This window comes from Eschscholzia californica, unplaced genomic scaffold, assembly GCF_041429995.1.
Source record: "Eschscholzia californica isolate CP2 unplaced genomic scaffold, dmEscCali1.0.p SCAF_1, whole genome shotgun sequence".
Lineage (NCBI taxonomy): Eukaryota > Viridiplantae > Streptophyta > Magnoliopsida > Ranunculales > Papaveraceae > Eschscholzia > Eschscholzia californica.
In genome coordinates, this window is record NW_028238198.1 from 12,261,809 (window position 1) to 12,277,573 (window position 15,765).

Sequence of the window (15,765 nt, forward strand, 5' to 3'; positions counted from 1 at the left end):
TTAGCTTGAGATCCTCAACGCGGCTGGTGCCTTACGAACCAACCACACTACAATACCATCTCCGAAATTTTCAAATATGAACTTAGAACACTTATGTGGTGAGTGCCTCCAACTTATTCCTTGTTTTTTCTCTCTTATCATCGCTATGTGATGCAACGATCACTTCATCCACATGCCCAAACTTGAACTCTATCAAGTGGTTTGGAGAGAGTGGTCGGAGCTGAACTTTCTTCAGAATGAGAGAGTTCCCTCTTAGAATTATGGACCAAACCATCACCATCATAATTCATCCCAACAACTAACACTCTATGTCTCTCTCCAAGTTCCAGAAAACATATATGAGCTCTTAGCTGGCTTTTGAACTTTTGCGGAATTCATTGACAAGTGAACTGTAAGCAGCAATATCATAAACAAGTCCTTTCTCACTCCGCAAATTATCAAAATTCTCCGATTTTCCATGCTTGCAATGCCCTTCCAAAAGAATATTATACGTAATATCATCTGGCACTACTCCTAAATTTAACATAGCATCTAAAAGCATCTTAGCATTTTTCATCTGCCCTTGTTTACACAACCCATTCATAAGAACATTATATGTCACCAAACTAGCCACATTCCCGCCGTTCTGCAATTCCTTTAATATCCTAAACCCATTTTTAACATCTCCTTTTCTGCAAAACCCATCAATCACCATTGTATAAGTTGCTTCATCTGGCTCTATACCAGCTCTCACCATCTCCATTAATGTCTTCTCTGCATCTTCCACCCTCCCTTCCCTACATAAACCCGAAACCAATGCAGTATAAGTAACATCGTCCAACTCTACCCCTTGGCTTATCATTACTTTCTTACTCTCGAGAGCTGATTCCAAATCTCCTTCCTTGCAAAACCCATCAATTAGTGTTGTATATGTTATCTTATCTGGTTTCAAATTCTTCTTCTTCATCTCGTCGACGATATTTCTCGCTCTCACGAAATCACCAATCCTGCAGAGACCATTAATAAGTGTGTTGTAAGTAATCAAATCGGGTTTAACGCCTTTCGTTAACATTTTCTGGTAAATTTCCATAGCTCCTGTGACTCTTCCTGTTTTACAATGTCCATCAATTAATGTAGTAAAAGTAACATCATTAGGAACCAACCCTCTCTCACACATTTCATCGAACAATTTATTTGCTTCTCCAATTCTACTCTCTCTGCATAACCCATTAATCAAAACACTGTAAGTAAAAACATCAGGAGAAACTTGGGTGTCCTCCATTACTCGCTTCAACCGAAAACCCTCATTCAAATTTCCATTTTTACAGTACCCATTGATCAGAGTATTGAAACTAACAACGGAAGGATGTAAACCTCTCTTGGAAATTTCATCAAACACCTTCTGGGCTTCTTGAATATTTCTTTCTTTACAGAACTTATGCATCAAAATATTGAAAGCATAAATATTTGGTGGAAACCCAGAATCCAAAATCTCCAAATAAAATGCCCAAGCAATTACAGGTGAATTTGACTTTATCAATATATCAAGCAAGTACCCACAAGAATGAAAAGGAACCCTAAAACCATTTGATTTAACTAACCTAAAACACTGGACTGCATCTGATACAAAACCAGAATCTGTATATGCATTCATCAAAGCATCAAAAACCAAATTAAGTTGATGGGTACCTTTATTTTCAAGAATAGAAGAAAATATTGATGAAGCAGAGTCTTTTCCTTTTCGAGAAATAACAAAACTGAGAAGAGATTGAGCTTCATTGATCATTTTGTGGTTACAGAGGAAATTGGTCATGGCGCAGTATGAAGAAATGGTGTGACGAAAACCCTTTTGAGAGGATACCCATTTGAAGAAAGAGAGTAATGAAGGTGGGTCTAAATAGAAAGGATTTTTGGTGATCAAATCAATAACATGGCGAGCTGTAAGAGAAGGGATGAGTTTCTTGAGAGAGGAATCAAGAGGTTTTAATGGGGTGTTTTTAATTGCTTCGGAGATGGTTGTGAGAATTGGGTCGTCGTGTTGATTCACGTAGGAGGATGATGATGATGGTGGTGGTGGGGTGAACCAGGTGGAGTAGAGAAGTGAATGTAATCTCTGAAACTTGACATGGAGAGGAGAGAGAAAGTAATGCTTTATTGTCATAGTGTATGTTTCTTCTGAATTACTCCTGCTCATTTTGCTTCCCTCAAACATGCATTAATACGTGAACTGAAATCTGATAATACTCCACACGTAGAGCATCTCCAATGGGACACTCAATCTCTAACAATTAGCCACGTAGACCTTTTGGAGTTTTTGTTAAAAAATCATCTTCAATGGAACACTTTATTAGACACTCTAACATGAGGTGGACACATTTATTATAAAGTGTCTAGAAAGAGAAACTCTAAAATGAGAGTGTCTACTTGAGACTCTCTAAGTGTCACTTTTAAATTCCAACCAATAGAATATCTTGTTTTCAACTACTTTTTATCTATTGAATTGAAGGACATGTGTATTAAGTATATACACTTTAGAGACCTCCATTGGAGACCAACAAAAATTAGAGTGTCTCTACATTGACATTTAGGAAAGAGAATCTCTATTAGCCCTTGACAACTAGGATTTTTAGAGTGTTTGTAAGAGTGTCCCATTGGAGATGCTCGTATAATTCACTATTTAGTAATATTGGGTCAATTGGGACATTAGAGCATCTCCAATGGGACACTCTAACAAACACTCTAAAAGTCTTAGTTGTCAAGGGCCAATAGAGATTTTCTTTCCTAAATGTCAATGTAGAGACACTCTAATTTTTGTTGGTCTCCAGGAGGTCTCTAAAGTGTATATACTTAATACACATGTCCTTCTTCAATTCAACAGATAAAAAGTAGTTGAAAGCAAGATATTCTATTGGTTGGAATTTAAAAGTGACACTTAGAGAGTCTCAAGTAGACACTCTCATTTTAGAGTTTCTCTCTCAAGACACTCTATAATAAATGTGTCTACCTCATATTAGAGTGTCTAATAAAGTGTTCCATTGGAGATGATTTTTTAACAAAAACTCCAAAAAGTCTATGTGACACTCTAAGTGTTAGAGATTGAGTGTCCCATTATAGATCTACAATGGGACAATAATGATGATGTTTAAAGTCATCATATTAGGAAGATGATGACTTTAATGATGATGTTTAGGGTGGCTTTCTTGGATATCTTTCTGCTGAGGATTAGATGATGAACTCTCGTTATGATTAGATTAAGAAGGGCTGGAGTTTGGAAAAAACTAGGGTTGAGCATGGGTCGTTTTTTTTCGGTTTTGGCTCGAGCCGAAGCCGAACCAATAAATGACGGTTTGACTAAATCGTCGACCGAAGTCAAGCCAATCATTTGGCCGGCCGACGTGGTTCGATTCGGTTTGGTTCGGCTCGGTCGAGTTCGATTGATCGGTTTAGCCGAACACAATTTAGAGAAAATTGTAAACTAATGTTATTCGTTTCATTGCATATGCCGAAAATAAAAACTAAGAACCCATCATATTTTTCCGCCATTACATATGCCGAGAATGAAAATTAAAAATTCATCGTACTTTTCTACCATTAAAAAAAAAAAAAATAGAAGTGTAAATACAAAATTTATGATTTTAAGTTACTAACTAAGAATGGGTTGTGGTAAATAGAATATCAGTGAACACTTAACTTTAAAACCTTTCAATCAAGTTGAATAGGTGGTTGATGAAGGCGACAACAACAACTAGGAAGGAGGATGGATAATAGTATGGAAGACTTAGATTAGGGTTTTTTTTTTTAAAAATCCTTTTTAATTTAACACTTTCTGTACAAAATTATTATTTCATTTTTCATTAAAGTTCGGTCGGTTCGATTTGGGCGATTTCTAGAAACTCAAGTCGAGACCAAATCAGACCGATTTTGGGTTGTTCGATTTTTCAGTCGAGCAGAGCCCAGGGGCAGAGCAGAATCGAATTCACCTGCCCTTTTGCTTCAAGAAAGTAGAGGTCTCAAAGTTTCGGGATAACTGCTACAGACCTCCTTACTCTGTTTCGCCTTAAGCCGAGCTCAGTGGCAGAACTGACTCGTATCCACCTTTGGGCCAGCCAGGGGTTCAAAGTACCTAGTAGACTTGTGTCGCCCTCTCAAGGCATGGCCCAGGTGATAGAGCTCTTTCAGGTCCACCTCTCTGATGGGTTTGACAATGTAATGCTCGGGTGCAATCTTGGTCAGTCTGTTGACTTCTTGATTTAGTCAGATCTGATTACTATATGGCTCAGCACTTGTCAAGTATCTGTATTGCCCCCACGAAAAGACCCTTGTCCTAACTTAAGTGTTGGGTTGTCTTTATACCGAGGGTGTGAAGTCCACCCACAAGATTTTGACACTTAGTTTGAGCCGCACATATAGTCAAGCCTTAACAAATATCGATATTGTCTGTACCTCAGAAACCATGCCTAAGCCCAACAAATACAACATTTTATTCATAGAGGAATCCACAACCCCACCCAAAACATTTAAACACTTACTAAGCCTGAGCTTGTACTTATAGCCAACGACAATTTTATTGTAAATCTTTCGTGGAGAAGAGGCTTCGCAGTTGTGCTTTCAAGCCAGCTACCCGGTCAAGTTCATCTTTACAATTCATCTATCCCACCTTAGTAACAAGTAACAACAGAACGATTTCGATTCATGGTGACACGGTTTTAAATCTCCTTCATGAATTGGGTGCAAACATTAAACTCAGGTTGGTTGTGGCTCGGTTGCAACAGGACCCAACAGCCATAAACAGCTGCCTCTCTGAATAATCAGAGAAGAAAAACATCAGAAATATAATTCATGCTCCATCCTTTTGTCCTTCACTAGTCAAACCAGGTACTCAGTTGTCGCCTTGTCGAGGGACACCATAAGATGATAAGATGTCTGAGGAAATGACTTTTCGGCAAGTTTCCTTACCTTTAGATGATTTTAATAGTTGTCGAAGTTCGACAGACTGCAATGCACTCTCAACAATCTTAAAATGGACAATCATAATTCACAAAAGCTTAATGTACTAACAGAATAGCATTCTAGTTCAATCATATTGGCCAAAGTGTGAGCCCGAACATCTGTGTTTTCAATCGCAACCGATACGCCACAGTATTCCACTGTAGCTGATTGGTCCAATTTAAGCCCAACACCTGAGAAATTACGGTTGTGCTTATCTGGTCTGGGCATTCAAGTAAAGGTTAGACAAAACTGTTAAACAAAATCAGGCAATAATCAATTGACTCCAAATTCATGTCATTGGATTTTGGAAGAAGAAAATAACTAACAATTCGGAAATATATGACCGGATACAAAATTATACAAGAAAAAGAAGAGAAAACCATATGAACAAAATGTGGGAGTACAATTCATTCGCTGCTGCTGGTTTTATTTTTGAGACAAATCTCTCTTCTAAGTAACAGGGCAAATTCATTCTATGTCCGACCTCCCTCCATCGGCTCTCCAACACAAATCAATATCTCCCAGACTCCTTCCTACCCAACTGGTCTTCGATGAAAATAAATATGAAGACCAAATGAGCTTTCCCTGCCTTACCCGTAAAAGAAGAACGAAATAATAAGCTTAGGATATCTCTCCTCAGGCTTATAACTCTTTTGAACTCTTCGACTTCTTTTACAGTCAAACCTCCAGAAATCCGACACAAATAAATCAATAAGATATACAACTTTGTAACTCGAGGGGACCCACCACATAATCATCTTCACGGCTCACCCGGAACAAGTTCAGTTCTTATATATAAATATCAGGGTTGAAATGGTCCACGTGATGTTCTTGAAGGTGGACGATTCGGTACATCTGACATTGATGGTCTGCGAGTTTCTTCTTGTCTTTGCACCGGCATTTCAACAGTTAAAGCTACCTGTTGAATACAAGCAAAGTATCAATATATTGTGAATTTCGGTTCACCCTCTTCCAACGTGAGTGTAGAAAAACCACTGCTACCAATCCAGATGACGTGAGTCATGATGGTGCCTAACCCGGTCACTAGAAGTTGGTGTACATGGCAGACTACGAGAGCTAACCAGATACTAAAACTGTAAGGAGTTTAAACAAAATGTAATGATGGCGAAGAAAAGAGTATTAGATGAGAAGGGAATATATTACCATACTAATACATGATACTGTATTTTCGTCACTATATTATTATACTATGTATTGATCAAATCTGACCTGTGATGCCGAGGAATTACGAGATTGCGACCTTAATTTTGAATGGAGACGGTGTTGGCGTTGCATGCGCTGGAACTGCTGCAACCTTGTCTCGAAATTGATACCATTATTATGGGCATTTCCTGAAACCTCATTCATTTGTCCATCCTCCATTATTTGTGATCCGCTCGGTGTATGATGAAAATTCTGAGGGTATGGATTTCCTGAAGACGTTTGCTTCAACTGTGCAACATTAAAAGAGTTTGAAGGTACACTTCTCAACCGAGTCCGCAATATCTTGAAGGCTGCACTTTGCTGCATTATCAAATGAAACTAGCATATGTTAATAAAAGAAAGAACTCGAAAAAACATTTGAATGTAACGGATTAATAGTTTAAGAAGAATATATAACATATATATATATATTGAAAAATTTAAAATTTTGATATTTGAACCGACAAAAGATGAACTATATCATACAATTAAATGATTAAACTGGCACGTGCATGGACGATGATCACCTAGTCCTGTCACGTAATGTTTATGCCATCTCCTAGGCCCTCCTTGGAAGGGGAAACTACTCAAAGTAACATAAAACTTGATATGTATTGATGTGTCTAACTATGCATAATGAATAGCCTCAAGCTTATAAAGCATATTCCAAAATGATTTTTAACTGCTTTTAAGCTCAACGACACAAGTGATTTAGGTGCACCCAATACCAAATGTAACTCAGGTAAAGAAGCTGACATAGGAAAAGATTCAAACAATCAGACAATTCAAAAAACTCAATTCTGTCACACTTGGATGCTTATATTTCTTTTCTTTTACTCCCATTCATTTACCCTTGCGTAAATATAGGGCGTCCCTGCTGTGCTTCTTTGTTCTTATTTCATTTGTGAACACCACAATAGATGCTTCTTTATATTTTATTCATTCGCTAACATGTCAAGACGGTTCTTTAACATTTCTTTCATACTTGATAACTTGACTTGTGAAATATACATCTTCCTAGATCTTAATTGTCTATACTCTATACCCTATAAGAAACAACTATACCAAAACATAATGAATCATCATGTGATACTGAAAGATCCAAACAAAAGAATACATTTAACTTTTTAGGTATACCTGTGGTAGCAACATCAGGAGACCATACAGAGCTTTTAACAACCACACATACTTTCCTGGTTCAAGGAGCTGCAACACCAACACCACACAAGAAGTTACAGAAGCTCCAATATAAGTAATAATGGGAGTTCTCAAACTAAATTTTTTATCCCAAACTTGGATGCAAGTCGTCAACTAGGGAATACGACTCTAACTAATCACACTACAGACGTATATAAATAGCAACAGTTGTATACAAATATATGTATTTACCATTACACAAATATCAAATGACAGAATCGACTTGGATATAGTATATTAAACTAAAATACAGCATTAAACAAATGATAAAATCCTAATAGTAGATAACCATCATATAATTCTATATAGTGTTCCACGACCTGAAAAGAATTGAGAACAATCAAAGCCATTATTGCTTGGTGTTCATGTACATTAGTTCATTTCAAATTGTTCTTGTAATGGTATTATAAATAGCGTAGAGTTATTTTGTAGAATTCAATTTATTTATTAAGTTACTGGTTTTTCCTTGAGTTATTACTTTTTACGTAATTTTTTTTTTCAAGAATAGTTAGGTAACTATAAAGAGTTGACAAGTAGTGTACTTCACTCCTAATGTATTAGGAGTCATGCTACCTCAGAAACGGAACTAAACAGAACTGAGCTTACAAAACTCAACTATGTAGTTCTAATCCATCCGTCAAAACTTATCACAGGTTCATACTTTTATATCCATTCACTTGTTTTAACATTTTCTTGCTTTTTAATTGTTAAAACAGTTGAGGTAAATAAGTTTTAATTCTTTATTCTGCAATGCTACAACAACTGTGAAATGATCTAATTCTACTCATTTATTTAAATGAGCCACTTCTATTCTAATTTTGCAATCCATTAGTGACTGAATAACGGAACTAGCATGCTCATAAGCCTGTGAGGAGAAACGAACGATAAGAAAATTTAGTAAGCAGATTCATTCAAATATTCAGAGTCGGGTAAAGGTTAAACCCTAAGTTGAAAAACACATTACACCTGCAATCTTAGATAAGCAAAGATCGGAGTCTCCAGCAAGCGAATCAGCTTGTCAAGATGAACCAAGAATTTCACATTGATATCTTCCTCCATCAGTGACTGAATGACAGAACTAGCATGCTCATAAGCCTGTGAGGAGAAACGAACGATAAGTAAATTTAGTATGCAGATTCATTCAAATATTCGATAATCTAATTGCCACAATAACATACTCACGTGAGCTAACAAGCAAAGGCTTATTGTTGCCATTGGAGAGTGACACCAAGAAGAATACAGAGAAACAAATAAATCCTTCCCAGCAGTATTCACCAAGGATTTCTTCAGAAGGACTCGCAGATCGGACAATTCAGATGATGTAAGTAAGATCAGGTTCAGAGCCTTCAGATAAATAAGGAACACATGAAAGATTGAGGAGAAGGTCAGTATATGTGGCTATAACAGAAAATTATTCTAACACCAATATAAATAACAGAACCTGAACCATGAGGCATGCAAAATCCATGTCGGCTTCTCCTTCAAGGAATGCAGATAGTTCACGGTAAACCCTTTCAGCATCTAAAAGAACACAGAGTCGGCGGATTATCATAGCACCACGCCTGAGCCAAACAAGAAAGGATAGATTTACTGAAACGGGATCTGACACAATTATTATAGTCACTATCAATTGACTAATGTAAAACTTCGTTCCAGAAACAGTGAATCAACTCACTTCTCAAGAAGGGAATGATCAACTCGGAAGTTTTGCATTAAATAAACAACAAGTTGGCGGAATTGGGGTGCATCTCTTGCTATACATGCATGTACGTCAAGAACCAAGAGAACCACCTGCATAAGCATCAAAATATAGTTATCAAGCTCCTTGCAAAGTGAGATAGGCAGTTTCAAAGAGAACTTACTGAAAATATTAACAATTCCGGTTATGGAGAATAATGTTTCATAATATGACTCATAAAAATACATGACATGCTTGCAAATATAGCACCCTTCATGGAGAAAATAATAACAACTGAAATAACCAAGAAAAACAATAAACAAGAATACATACAACCTACACATTTTTCATAAGATAAAATTAAACCCATCAAAACAGCATTGCGTAAGTTAGAAAGAACAAAACAAAATTGAAGTAGAGCCCTTGAGGCAATCTATTTGATTGTATAGGGAGATCCAAAAGATTGAGATTTCCCTACGGGGCCATGTCATTGTGGGCCAAGCGGAGTTTTTGCTCCTAGTAAGTGATCGACGGTCCATACAGACGCATCTTTTGACGAGCAAACTGCTGTCTTCAGGTCATGCGGCTGACGAGCCGACCGATTCAAAATCTCTTTTCTTCATATTTCTGCAGCTCAGACATAACCCTTGTACAGCATGAACCTGACATCTAAATGAGACCTGACACTTGAAAGTTGTGGAATCAGGCTTGCAATTAGGTCTTCAGGTCTTGTTTTTTTTACAATTTGAATTAAAATTGAACGAAAAGAACTGTACAAAGAATCCAAAAGAGGATTAGAACTTATAGGGACAATGTTACACTATTAAGTTCTCCCACTGTAAAATGTTTGCAATTAGGTCTTCAGGTCTTGTTCGTGGAGGGGCTTATAAGTAGCTTTCCTTTTACCCAGTTAACTAAAGAAGCAGGACCGAAAAGGTTGGTAAACTAGCTTCTTACGACTCAATAGAGACAGCATTTGAATTTCTTTTGACTTTAATTTTATTACATAAAAGTTAAGTCACATGTATATATGCAGTAAACAATTATAAAAAGAAACTAGAGTAGTCATGCAACATTGAAATGCAAGGCAAACACTTCGGGCGCGCCTTAAGGCAATAGGAGGGGATTGCATCTTCAAACCTATCGGGGGGATTTGCACCTTAGATGGTACTTGTTCAAGGCGCAAGGGACAAAAGAGGCACACATTGGTAGAAAGTGAACAGTTTATAAGACGTTTATTGTGCAAGGACTACCTAAATAGTTTGTTTTAGTTAAAAAGAATTCATAGATACTAAAATAAGTTACATAAAGAAAATAACTAAAAAGATTTCTAGAAACAGATAAAAGACTGTAACAAGAATTTTAAACAGAGGGGAAAGCAATTGACACTAGTGATTAACTGGGGTTGTTTTGTTCATTTTGATATTAGTCAGTCATTCTCAAGTGCTCCCCAATTAGATAAAAATCTACGGCATGCTTTTGTATTGCTTCCTGCACTTGGGAATCCCTTCAAAATTAATAGACATTATTTGGTGATCAAAAGAACACAATTACAAACAGAAAGAACTTGGGGGTTATTCACTTTTACCATCAGTTGCGGATGATCCAACATAAAAAAGAAAATGTATTAAAAAAATTATATGATATATAAATATTAGCTTATTGTGTTCCTCTTCATAGATAATATTTCTTTGAGTTTTAAGAACCGAAATTCAGAATCATGCACAACTTCATGATTATGAAAAATTATCATTATTATGAATTAAGAAATGCACATAGGATGATAGGAAGTAGCAAATGAGAGAACGCAAGAAGAAAGTGATTACCTCATCAGAAGGATCTGATAATGCTTTAAGAAGAGTGTCAAAAATGTCATCCAATGAAGATAAGACCTGTTCCAATAACATCCATAATCACAAACTCCATTACATTTAAAATAAATAAGCAAATAAATAAAACAGCAAATAAAGGTAGTATCCTTAAAATTAATGCTTAGCAGACTACAAAACTAAAATACTTCATATTGATGCAGTAGTGGCCCCTAGTGTGTCATGTCACATGTGACGCAGAAGCATGCATAAGAGCCTTACTGGTTTGCAGATAAGGAGGTCATAGTTTAGATAGGATGACATTATTCTTGAAGTTCTGGCGCCAATAAGAACATAGGGAAGGGAATGCCTTCTCTATAAATAGCATACCAACCAAGTACCCTAAGGAACTTGTGGAGTTATCAAAGTTCATTTGAATAGAATTTTGCATTTACACTTAATAGGTATCTTCGGCATTAGGAGGTTTATTCATTAATTATCTATAGAAGAAGCTCCAAGTACGAAATCAAATCGTCAACGTTGAACTGAATGAGTTTTTCTTATTTTATCCACATACTTTTTTTTACCTGAATACAGGGCTTAGCTTTGAACAAAATAACGGAGTACCCATTAAGCAGATGTCTAAGAAAAGGAAATATATCTCCTTGCTCTCATATTTTTCATCCTATCGACCCTCTGTCTTCATTACTCTTTTTCTCTTGTTGGCCGTATTTAAGCTATGTAAACAGGTTAGGTTTGCCTATCCACCCTCTCAAGGGATCTTCTACAAGGGACGGGGTGAGGATCAGATTCCCCATCCACTAGGCAAACTTTAGAAAATGTTGAATCGAAATCTATAAAAAGCACAATTGAAGAATGTTGCAACATATCAAAATCTTTAAACACACTAACAAACAAAATTATAGAATATGAATAATGGTATAGGCTTTCATATATCATGTTGGTAATTGCATACGAATATACATCACATCAGAAAACTCGAAAGAGGGGAACCATGAGCTGGTATAAAACGTCAAAAAAAAAAAAGTATGTACAAGAGGAGATCTTAATAACTAGGGAGACATGCAATAAAGCAAAGGGTATTATTAAAAAGCTTCGAAGTTCAAACCATAACAAAAGTTACCTCTACACGATGTCGTGCCAGAAGGACTGATATCCAGTGCAAGGCTTCTATTCGAGTGGCTTCCCATTCACTTGATAATTGCCTAGCAGAAAAAAAAATAGCCTATAAATTACCATTTTGCAATACCAAGTTTCATAGCTCAGCCTACATATAAGATAAACAATATAATTAACTAAACCCTTTTGACGCAGCTTTCTCTGGCTTCAGGCATGAGATCGCATACAATCCAGTAATCCACAAACTATAAGAAAAAAAATGCAACCTCAAAAGCATCACACATCCAAGAAACCACACCTCCTCGCTATGGATAAAATTGCACCTACGTCAAATCCTTCCGCTGGATCAGCATTTATCCCACGAAGCTCTTCATTTGTTTCACGGGCAACCTTGAAGTACGAAGAAACTTGTGTAAATGATTCAAAATGAAATAATCTGAGGCAGACATCTTGAATAAAAGAAAGTAGATTTATTTACCACTCGAATTTTCTCCTCTTTGTCAGATATGCAAGGCAAAATTGCCCCCAAAATATCAGCATAGTAAGGAACTAGTTGGTCACCTCCAAGTTTTACAAATTCATATATCTGCAGAGACATGTAGACTGTATTCAGAATAAGGATTTTAACGATGTTGCCATGTCTCATGTTCTTTACTCTACAAATAAAATGCGAAGGGATTATAAAATGCACCCATTCTCAAAAGGGAGTATCAGCTACAGAAGGCAAAGCAGAACAATGGAAAGAGTCAATGACAAAAGCTTCATAACAGTCAATGATCTAACCAACTTCCTTACCCATGTGATTGCAGTCAGACGCGTAAATTCATCTGGAGAAGCCGCTCTTTGCACCAATATTTCAGCCATGCGACCATAATCTACAGACTTCAGAGTAACTGCTCAAGTTAGATAGCTTTAGACAAACTATAACAAGTTAATATGTTTTAGATAACTTGATATAGATGTGAATCTCGCATCTGGAACATAAGGCAAAACAATACTTCACATGAAATCACTAAGACAAAAGGAGGAAATTGGCTGCATAAGAACGATATATAAAAAATCACTAGATTTCAGACACAAAGAAAGTCTTACTGGAGAATTCTTGATCTCTAGGAGAAATTCGGAAAGTGCAGAATCAGCTTGCTGTCTTATTTCATGGCTAGAATCGCTTAACATATTGAATAAACCTGAAAAGTGTTTGACAGTTCTTAGTAAGGTAAACAGGTATTACCGACTTAAGAAAAAAAGTTAGATTTTCTAGATAAACCTTTGATAACGTAAGTTCATTTTTTCTGATTAGGATGTTTTACCATCAAGAAAATCCGGAAGAAAACCAAGCATATCAATATCTGGAACACTATCCAATACAGTGATCCACCCTACTAAAAATTGGCGGACATAAGGATTTAAGACATTCATACGCTCCCTTAGCAAAGGTATAAATTCTTCAATGCTGAGAAATTTACGAGTAAAATAGATGAAAGTTAGCCATAAAACTATTTTCTTGGTTAAAACTTATAAATGCTTGACCTGAGAGGCATAACGCACCTGAATTGATCACTTTCTGTTACAATGTCCTGTAAGTCAATATTGAGTTAAATCTTGCAAATGCATATCTATGAATATTAATATTGTAATAGAGTTATAAGAGGAAATATAACAATCAACCTTAACAAGACGATCCAAAAGATGAGCAGCACTCTGCACATTAGCATCTGAGTCTGCTGAGAGTTTACAGAGTGCATCAAAGATTTGGTTAAAGAATACAATGAAATCTCCTCTTACGACCTGCACAGTGGAGCAGATCACGAAATACAACTTGGCCATCACTTAAAAGGTTATGAAAAAGAAACTAAAATCGAACTGATTAAAACAAACCTTTGCAATGTTATAAAGTGCTTCACATGCATAGTAGCGAACTCTGCTATCTTGGTCAGAGAAGGAATTCAGCACAGGTGGCACAATTTGCTGGCAGGTCATAATTTGTAAGACAAAATATAAATAGAGTTCGAAAAAAGAAAAGAATGGAAGAACTGAAGTAGATATATCAAAAATAGAGCTTTGCGCTCTTTCCTCTAACAGGTCAGGCGGGCCTTCATGTCATACTTTTACTACTTATATTGAAATGAGAAACCTTTCTGAAAGAACAAGAAAAACAGATGAATGCATTCAGATAGTATACTACCCAAGTAATCATCCTACGGCTCTAACTCTACCTAGTAGAGACATAATTAACTCAGATTAGAAAGAAAATGTTGTAACTATAGAGGCCCTCTTGTTCTGTTTCCTCTCTTGACTGCCAAGAATGACTTCATCAACTTGAAGCGATCAAATTCAACATACTGAAGCAAGTAAAGGTTACAGATTCCCGTCCTGATAATATAGACCATGTCCTCGCACACCAACCAATAAAGTAAGTTGCTAGTCTGTTGAATAGCACAACCACTAACATCTAATCCCTAATTGTGATAGAAACTATGTTCTTCCTATCTATAAAGCAAGGACATATAGATGATACAATCAGTTGATGACATGGTACACCAAATCGAGGTATAAGAAACAACAGAACGCTAACTCAATTCTCTATCCTACAACATGTATCTCATTTGTCTAAATTCCCACAAGAGTGTCAGCTGATAAGTCGCAAATAGGCAACACTTACAAAAATATGAGAAAGATGACTATATGTTGTACCAGAGGCTATATGTTGCTTTTTCAAGGGCAAACTTGCGAGTCTTCAACAACTACAGGCATGTATATGTTGAAGACTAAAAGAAGAACAATAATCAAGTCTTTAAGCATAAGAGATTGACTTACCTCAAGATGCTGGGCAGCTTCGGTTGTCAAACCGACAGTTGCAGCAGCCAGTCCAATCAATCCACCCTAAACAGAAAAACAATAAAACTGGATCAAAATGAATAAACAAAGATGATCAACCATCAGATATCGAACTTAAACTGAATGCACAGAACGATTGAAGAAGAACAAACCTTCCGGTGATTAGCCTGAGGTGAGTATGTAAATTCGGTGATTAAAAGGTTGATCACGGCGGTAATTCTATCATGATCTCCGGCTAAAGCAAGTTGCTTCACAATTCCTTCAACCTAAGAAGCCAATTAACATTTTGCCCAAACAAAGGAAGAATATTTCACAACATCATCAACAGTCAAAACCCTAAAATTTAAAATCAATAAATAACGAAGAAGGATTAGGGTAACTGTAGAAAGAGGAAGTGATGATATTTCAAACCTCAAGTGCGGCATTCTTCCGCTTCTCATAAAGTTTATCGGCGAGGTTCCGTACAACAGCTGAAGGAATAATCGATGAGACATCGACCATGGCTACCTGATAATTTTTACTAATAGTTGGATTCTGAATCTTCTTATCTTTCCTAGTGAAGAGATGGAGAAGGGTTTCAGAACACCAGATCGGGCAGGGGTTAAAGCGTGCCCTAAAACTGTATTTTTTTTCTTCAATATCGAGATTGAAGTAATAACAGTAGAGAAGAAGAAGAAGTGCTCATAATTAAGACTTTCTCTCTCCTCTTTGTTCGTCTCTTTCTCTCTCTAAACCCAAATTACTCCAGAAAACAAAATTGATTACCCTCTCTTTTCAAGTGGACCCCCTTTGTTATTCACTATCCTTGAAAATTACTCTGTTTTATCCAAAGTTTAATGTTATCTTCTTTATGGTAGTTGGGTCCGTGAAAGGAAGGTTGGACATAGCGCTATGCTTCGAGTCTTTGAGAGCATGGAATACTTTTTTTTTTTT

The 15,765-nt window shown here is 36.5% G+C and overlaps 1 protein-coding gene across 1 annotated transcript; it reads right to left on the reverse strand.

Annotated features, from left to right (window-relative positions):
• Nucleotides 1-215: 215 nt before the first annotated feature.
• LOC147564182 (ARM repeat superfamily protein) lies at nucleotides 216-15,765 on the reverse strand. The gene is made up of 22 exons (XM_086667224.1): nucleotides 15,244-15,765; nucleotides 14,985-15,098; nucleotides 14,812-14,877; nucleotides 13,873-13,962; nucleotides 13,663-13,782; nucleotides 13,543-13,571; nucleotides 13,305-13,447; nucleotides 13,087-13,181; nucleotides 12,790-12,876; nucleotides 12,473-12,580; nucleotides 12,293-12,384; nucleotides 11,999-12,080; nucleotides 10,873-10,938; nucleotides 9,044-9,159; nucleotides 8,810-8,930; nucleotides 8,551-8,712; nucleotides 8,335-8,463; nucleotides 7,309-7,377; nucleotides 6,199-6,492; nucleotides 5,774-5,887; nucleotides 4,936-4,993; nucleotides 216-2,196 (listed from the first exon to the last, which is right to left on the reverse strand). The coding sequence occupies exons 1-22, from the start codon at nucleotides 15,331-15,333 to the stop codon at nucleotides 347-349; spliced, it is 4,095 nt and encodes a 1,364-aa protein (XP_086523350.1). The 5' UTR covers nucleotides 15,334-15,765; the 3' UTR covers nucleotides 216-346.